This window comes from Chiloscyllium plagiosum, chromosome 6, assembly GCF_004010195.1.
Source record: "Chiloscyllium plagiosum isolate BGI_BamShark_2017 chromosome 6, ASM401019v2, whole genome shotgun sequence".
Taxonomy (NCBI): domain Eukaryota; kingdom Metazoa; phylum Chordata; class Chondrichthyes; order Orectolobiformes; family Hemiscylliidae; genus Chiloscyllium; species Chiloscyllium plagiosum.
The window spans coordinates 93,769,966-93,778,026 of record NC_057715.1 but is presented as its reverse complement, the minus strand read 5'-3'; the positions used below and the strand labels follow the sequence as shown (position 1 = coordinate 93,778,026).

Sequence of the window (8,061 nt, the reverse complement as noted above, 5' to 3'; positions counted from 1 at the left end):
TTCAACCACAAGGGATGAACTCAGATTTCTCCAGTTTCCTCATTTCCCCTCCCCCCACCTTGTCTCAGTCAAATCCCTCGAACTCAGCACCGCCTTCCTAACCTGCAATCTTCTTCCTGACCTCTCCGCCCCCACCCCACTCCGGCCTATCACCCTCACCTTGACCTCCTTCCACCTATCGCATTTCCAAAGCCCCTCCCCCAAGTCCCTCCTCCCTACCTTTTATCTTAGCCTGCTGGACACACTTTCCTCATTCCTGAAGAAGGGCTTATGCCCGAAACGTCGATTCTGCTGTTCCATTAATGTCCTTTACGCAAGGAAACTTCATCCTTAACTGGTCTGGTCTACATGTGACTCCAGACCAACAGCAATGTGGTTGACTCTTAACTGCCCTCTGGGCAATTAGGGATGGGCAATGAATGCTGGCCTAGCCAGAGATACCCACATCCTGTGAGTGAATGAAACAGAGTTATACTGGACTCAACATTAACTCCTAGTCTCTTTTCATAGATGCTGCCAGACCAGCTGAATTTCTGTAGTACTTGGAGAATTGTGTCAAATACACTTCCTCCTCCTGTCCTGTACAATTCTGGTTCTGCAGCACAATCATGCAGAGAGGATCGAGTTTATAATTAATGGGCGGCACAGTGGCTCTGTGCACTGCTGCCTCTCAGTACCAGGGTCCCAGGTTCAATTCCAGCCTCGGGCGACTGTCTGCCTGGATTTTGCACATTCTCCCTCTGTCTGCGTGGGTTTCCTCCCACAGTCCAAAGGTGTGCAGGGCAGGTGAATTGGCCATGCTAAGCTGCCCATAGTGTTAGGTGCATTAGTCAGAGGGAAATGGGTCTGGGTGGGTTACTCTTCAGAGGGTCGGTGTGGATTTGTTGGGCCAAAGGGCCTGTTTCCATGCTGTGGGAATCTAATTTAATCTAGTTTATTAAAAAGCAGCAGTTTAAAAATGACTCATAGCCAAATAGTTAAGAAAAACATATAACCGATGACAGGTGAGAATGGTTTACCTGTCCCGCTGGATGATTGATATGGAGTGCGTGCTTATCTCCATAGTTAGTGGTGGCATCTTTGGATGTCTAACCAAAGTATTAAGAAAATCTTCCCAAGTTATCTTCTGTCTGAAGAAGGTCAAAGCCAGTATGAATCACTTCGATTTTGTTTCTTCTTGAGAGCCTGTTTTGTACAGATAGACTTGTTCTGAGTTTTTCAGCCTCTATGGGAACTTTCATTATAAGATTATTATAGTTTTCCATTTAATCTCTTATGATTTCATAAGTCTATTATGCAGTAATTTCTTACCTTACTACTTAGTAAAATTGATTTCCACTCCATGATCCTTGTGACATTACCAGGTGTTGGTGTGAACCTTATGATCAAAGAGCACACCTGTTACATCTCACGAGTTTTGATTTCATTTTTCACTTGTTTGATGTTTAGAATTTAAAAGTTAAATTTTGATTGCACTATTCTCTACTCGCAGTCCATGTCATGTGCTGCTTATGATTGCGGAGAAAGTGAGGTCTGCAGATGCTGGAGATCAGAGCTGGAAATGTGTTGCTGGAAAAACGCAGCAGGTCAGGCAGCATCCAGGGAACAGGAGAATCGACATTTCGGGCATAAGCCTGAAGAAGGGCTTATGCCCGAAACGTCGATTCTCCTGTTCCCTGGATGCTGCCTGACCTGCTGCGCTTTTCCAGCAACACATTTCCAGCTCTGCTTATGATTGCCTCAATCATTCCCAGAAATGAGATTGTCAGTTTTTCAGACCTAAATGACTAAAGATAACTTTCCACAGTGACATTAATTAAGTGATATCACACATCTGTTATACACCATGTCAGTTAAATTTAATGAAAGAAAAACTGTGAAGAACTGATTTGACGCTACTTCGTTTTATACCATTGGCAGAATTAAAATTAGAGAAAGTGAGGACTGCAGGTGCTGGAGATCAGAGTTGTGTGTGGGGTGCTGGAAAAAGCACAGCAGGTCAGGCGGCATCCGAGGAGCAGGAGAATCGACATTTCAGGAAAGGATTCCTGATGAAGGGCTCTTGCTAGAAATTAAAATTACCCTTCCACACTTACAATGTTGTGCAATAATTTTTGTCTTGTTGGTTTTTTTTAAATTCAGTGTCATTGGTTTCTCAACCCTAGAATGGGAAGCGCCTTACTTTTAAATGCTGTCCCTCGTTTCTAGTCTCTCCCACAAGGAAGATATTCTTTCAGCAGCCAAAGTGTCAACTCCCCTCAGGATCTTATGTTTCAAGAAGATCACTTCTTATCCTTCCAAACTCCAATGGATACAGGCCCAGCCTGTCCAACTTTGTATTATAACGATACATACGTAAGTTAATTGAAAATATCAATTATTCCAGGTTTGTATATACTTTGGGCAGATTGCAGGAGATAATACAGTCGTAAGTTTTTGGAGCACTCGGACCATTTCTATATGCGGGCATGTGAATAAAGAGATAAAGTCATATTTCTAAGTGCCTTGATGTGGCAAGCTGCAGAGAACAGCATTTATCTGAGCAAATATACAATTTAGGTTTGTGACCAAAAAGCTTCCATGCAGTAGTGGCTAAAAAAGTCCAACTGTAATGTATGAAATACTGTACTAGTCTATCATTCTGATGATTTGCAATTTATATAAACTTTTGCTCTTCTTGTTAGGTTTCTGTTTTCGTTGATCATTCCTACACTTTTCGTAACTGCTGGCTTATTCTTTATCCTCGCTGCAATTTTCTTGTATATTCGATTCTGGATCTGTCCAAAGAAGAAATTACTACAAACTCCAGGAAAAAATGGCAAGACACAACTAGTGGTGGCATTCTTTCACCCATACTGTAATGCTGGGGGTGGAGGAGAAAGGGTATTATGGTGTGCAATAAGAGCTTTACAGAAGAGGTGAGTCCCAATTTCTTCATTTGGAGTCTATTGATAATTTTAGTCATTTGTATTCAAAGCAAAATATAATTGTGGGATCATTTTAACTATAAAGAATACTAAATGAAACAGGAATTGTAATCTTGAGTATTATTTCAAGCTCAATCATAACTGTGCAGTGAGAGAACGTAGGTAAAACTAGAAACCACAACAGAAATAACTTGCTCATCAGTGCTCAATTTGAGTTCCACCATGGCCACTCAACTGCTGATACCCAAACATTGACCTAAGGTTTGAACTTGAGCGTAGGTGAGAAATGCTGCCTATGACATCACGGCAACATTTGACTGAATGTGTCATCAAAACAGCCCTCAGAAAATTGGACTCATTGGGGGAAATTATTCCAATAGTTTGATTCCTACCTAACACAAAGGCTACTCATCTCTGTACAGGCATATTGCTGCAAGAGTTCCTCAGTAGTGTATGAGGCCCATCTATCCTCAGCTGCTTTATCAATGACCTGTCATCAGAATTGGGAGTGTCCACTGATGACTGCACAATTTTTAGGATCAATATGCTGCAAAATTAGGATAATATTCAGGCTTGGAATGATAAGTGACAATTGATGATAAAAATGATGAAAAAATGATAAGTATCATTTGTGGGCACAGTGGTTAGCACTACTGCCTCACAGCGCCAGAGACCCGCGTTCAAATCCCGCCTCAGGCGACTGACTGTGTGGAGTTTGCACGTTCTCCCCGTGTCTGTGTGGGTTTCCTCCGGGTGCTCCGGTTTCCTCCCACAGTCCAAAGATGTGCAGGTTAGGTGAATTGGCCATGCTAAATTGCCCGTCGTGTTAGGTGCAGGGGCAAATGTAGGGGAATGGGTCTAGGTGGATGTGCTTCGGCGGGTCGGTGTGGACTTGTTGGGCCGAAGGGCCTGTTTCCACACTGTAAGTAATCTAAGTAATCTAATCTAAACTAGGATTTATGCCACATTAATACCAGGCAATCACCATCTTCAACAAGGAAGAATCTCCCATTGACATTCAATGGCACTACCCTCACTATATCCTCTACCATCACCATTGATCAGAAGCTGAACTGCACAAGCCACACACAAATATTGTGGCTACAAGAGCAAGTCAGAGGCTGCGATGTCAGAGTGAGATGGAATACTCTCCACTTCCCTCAATGGCTGCGCTCCCACAATATCCTGGAAGTTTGGCACCAAGCTTACTCACCTTCTCTAAGTCTCTCTGTTAACTTATTTCTGATTATCCCTCTTTTAACAGGTTGAGACTTTTTTTAATGTTAAAACACACTATAAATGCAAGTTTTCAGTCAATATTTCCACATGTAGTCCATGCTGAAAGCTTATATTGCAGTCAATACTTCCATAACGTTTTCAATCAAAGTTTGTAAATTTTTAACTTTATATTCAGATAAATGTAAAATGCCTGCTATGATCCTGTTTGTGTTGCAGCACATCATTAACATTTAGCGTTTCCTTTTGTGTCGTATAATTGTCGAGTATCCTGTAAACATTTTCGATCATATTGCTGCACCTTAAATATTAAAGTCAGTGACTGATCTATTCTAAAATATGTCTATTTTTGAAATTCACAGGTATGAAGAAATTATAGTGGTAATTTATACTGGAGATCAAGATGCCACAGCTGAAGAAATTCTGAATGGAGCTTATAGGCGCTTTAATATCAAACTTCTTCAACCTGTGCAGTTCATTTTCCTTAAAAAACGACATTTTGTTGAAGCTCAGCTTTATCCATATTTTACTCTGCTAGGACAAAGTCTGGGGTCTGTTTTCCTTGGATGGGAGGCTCTAATGAAATGTGTTCCAGATATCTTTATAGATTCCATGGGTTATGCATATGTACTTCCTCTGTTCAAATACTTGGGAGGCTGCCAAATTGGCTGCTATGTTCATTACCCTACAATTAGCACAGACATGCTGTCTGTAGTGAGGGACAGGAATCCAAGATTTAACAATGCAGATTTTATATCAACAAATCCTGTACTGAGCAATCTCAAACTTGTATACTATTACATCTTTGCCTTGATGTATGGATTGGTTGGGTCTTGCAGTGACATTGTAATGGTAAATTCTACATGGACTCTGAATCATATTCTTGCTCTTTGGAAAGCTGGTGATCGAACCCATGTTGTCTACCCACCCTGTGATGTACAGACATTCCTGGATATTCCATTAGTTGATAGTAAAAAGGTGGAACATTCCATTGTTTCAATTGGCCAGTTTCGGCCAGAGAAAGACCATTCTCTACAAATTAAAGCTTTCTGTCAGTTCCTTCAGATGAAGTGTGTTCAGAACTCAGCTGTGAAATTAATATTGATTGGAGGTTGCCGTAATACAGATGATGAAGAGCGAGTAGCTGGTCTAAAAGAATTATGCAAGAAGTTGGGAGTTATGGAAAATGTTGAGTTTAAGATTAATATTTCATTTGAAGAACTTAAGAAACATCTAGCTGAAGCCATTATTGGACTGCACACAATGTGGAATGAACATTTTGGTATAGGTGAGAATACTGTACTGTACAACTTTATTATTGACTACATTTTAGAAATTATTATAGCTTGATATTTTGCATTTATTTACAGGCTATTATAGAATCTTGCATGCACACCTTGAGAGAAAAAAATAGTATAATCTAAATCTACTTTTAATCGAATTCTAAATCAACACAATCCTCTGTTTAGTGATTATAAGTATACAATTCTTGGAGGAAATTGGATGTACCTGGTGCAAAATAATCATCTTTCCTCTATGAATAATGGTAATTGGTTCTCCTGTTTTCTGCTGCAATTATGTTTGAGCTCATTTGGAGATTTTAAAAATCACACAACACCAGGTTATAGTCCAACGGGATTTTTTGGAAGTACAACTTTGGGAGCGCTGCTCCTTCATCAAGTAGATAGTGGGGCAGGATCATAGGACACAGTGTTATAGCAAAAGATCATAGTGTCATAGATACATGCAATATATTGAACAGACCTAAATTGCTGTTAAGTCTTTCATCTTTTAGAATGGGTTGCAGGTTTTGATTCATTAATGTGTAAATCCTAGAACTTCTTTCAAGTCACATTCCCGAATAACTTAGTAAATCCTAGAACTTCTTTCAAGTCACATTCCCGAATAACTTAAGATTTTATTTTAAAAAGTGACATCTGAGCTCAGACAATGCATTAAAGGTGTTAGATTAGAGTCTGTCTGTATCCCAATCTTGAGTCAGACTGGTTCTACTTCCAAAGAAGAAATTTATAAAATGTCACATGGATTGACTACCAACAGATTGTGTGCTTTTGAACATAATAGAGTGTATCTACCCTAAAGATCTGTGTGTGTGGTGTACATGCATGTGAGGGAATGGGAGTATGGGAGAGTGTGTAAGTGTGATGGAGAACATGTCTGAGAGTGTCAGAACTATATGTGTCTGAGATATAGCATGTGTATGAGAAAGGGTCTGTGTGTGTTTGTGCGTGTATATGTGTGCTTGTGTGTGAGTGTGTATAGTGGGGTCACCTGTGTACTGAACTTGGCTATCAGCCTCTGCTTGGCCACTCTACATTGTTGCCTATCCTGAAGTCTGCCTTGGACAACAGTCACCCAAAGATCCAAGGCTGAATATATTGCATCAGTTGTATGACACTATGATCTTTTGCTGTAAATTCTGTGTCCTATGATCATGCCCCACTAGTTACTTGACAAAGGAGCAGCACTCTGAAAGCTAGTACTTCCAAATAAAACTGTTGGATTATAACCTGGTGTTGTGTGATTTCTTAACTTTGTCCACCCCAGTCCAACACCAGCATCTCCACATCTTGGAATTTTTAGTAAGCGATGAATTCCAAAAGAACAAATTCAGCCTCTGGTTTCTGTTAACAGTTTGAGGTTCCACTGTTTAAGAAGGTTTAAATTGGGTGTTTATTCATTCCATGTGCATCTTTCACTCTGTAAGAACAACAGATAAAGGAAATATTTTGCTGCCACTGCAATCTTTCCATTCAGACGTATTTCAGGTGTGACAGCAAAAATTCCAATTTTTTAAGGCTTTATTGCTACAATCCTGCAAAGCCTGAGCAATCCATTCAATAGTAGTAACTCAGCGTGTGATTGAAGAAGAGAGAAATCCATTTGCTATTCTTTGTAAATCAGAAAGAAGATTGAAACTTCAGTTGGGTGAAGGCAAAATTAAGATTAGTATTAAATAATGAATGCAGCTAGAACTAGCATTTCAGCTTAGTTTCCTATAACGTGTATCAAACTTTGATTCCTTTTTTGGCGAACTGTCTGACTACAGTCATGAACCCACTGTTATAAACCCATATCCAGGTACAATTTAGTGGCACAGCAGTAGGCTTTTATACAGAGGGAGCCTGGAACCTTCGCAAACAAAATAGGACTGTCAAGAGTTAACTTGCAGCTGTACTGACACACAATACAATTGTTTAAGAATATTCATATTACCATTTCATGATGAGTAGTATGCTGGGATTACAGAGTGGTTGTTCAGACCTAAATGAGCAATTTAGTTAGATTTCCTGATACATTTAATTTTTTTAAATATTTGTGAAATTACTTCAATTTTTAATTATTTTAACCTCTGGAAGTTATTTATTCTGATTTACAATTCAAACCAGTGAATAATCTGTGATTTATCATGACCATTTAATCATTCTGCACTTTTTTTTACAGGGGTAGTTGAATGCATGGCAGCAGGAACTGTCATTCTGGCCCATAATTCGGGAGGCCCCAAGCTGGACATAGTAGTACCACATGATGGAGTTCAGACAGGTTTCCTAGCAGACAGCGAAGAAAGTTATGCAGATGCTATGAATACTATTCTATCACTATCTCCTGAAAAGAGGCTGGAGATTAGGAAGAACGCTCGACAGTCTGTGAGCAGATTCTCTGACCAGGAGTTTGAAAGATCATTTATATCTGCTGTGGAACTATTTTTTAATGAAAGATAATTTAAAATTATTGGACATTGTAAATAAATGTAAATATTTTCCCTTCCCTTGGAGGGAGGGAGGAGGGCTATAAGGCATTTTATGCTATTATTTGTGTATATTTGAAAGATTTTATAATGCTGTATTGAACTTCTTCTAAAAGCTCATAAATCAAA

At 39.5% G+C, this 8,061-nt stretch overlaps 1 protein-coding gene across 2 annotated transcripts in view; it reads left to right on the top strand.

The window, feature by feature from the left end:
• alg11 (ALG11 alpha-1,2-mannosyltransferase) overlaps positions 1 to 8,061 on the top strand; it is a 9,454-nt gene extending 1,393 nt beyond the window's left edge. Inside the window, exons 1-4 of one of the 2 annotated variants that reach the window (XM_043692150.1) lie at positions 1,687 to 2,355; positions 2,685 to 2,918; positions 4,526 to 5,451; positions 7,629 to 8,061. In XM_043692150.1, coding sequence (XP_043548085.1) covers positions 2,189 to 2,355; positions 2,685 to 2,918; positions 4,526 to 5,451; positions 7,629 to 7,906 — 1,605 coding nt within the window. In that variant the 5' untranslated portion in view covers positions 1,687 to 2,188 and the 3' untranslated portion in view covers positions 7,907 to 8,061. Of the gene's footprint in view, positions 1 to 1,686; positions 2,356 to 2,684; positions 2,919 to 4,525; positions 5,452 to 7,628 lie in introns of those variants that run through there. The other variant, XM_043692152.1, reaches the window with a different exon arrangement.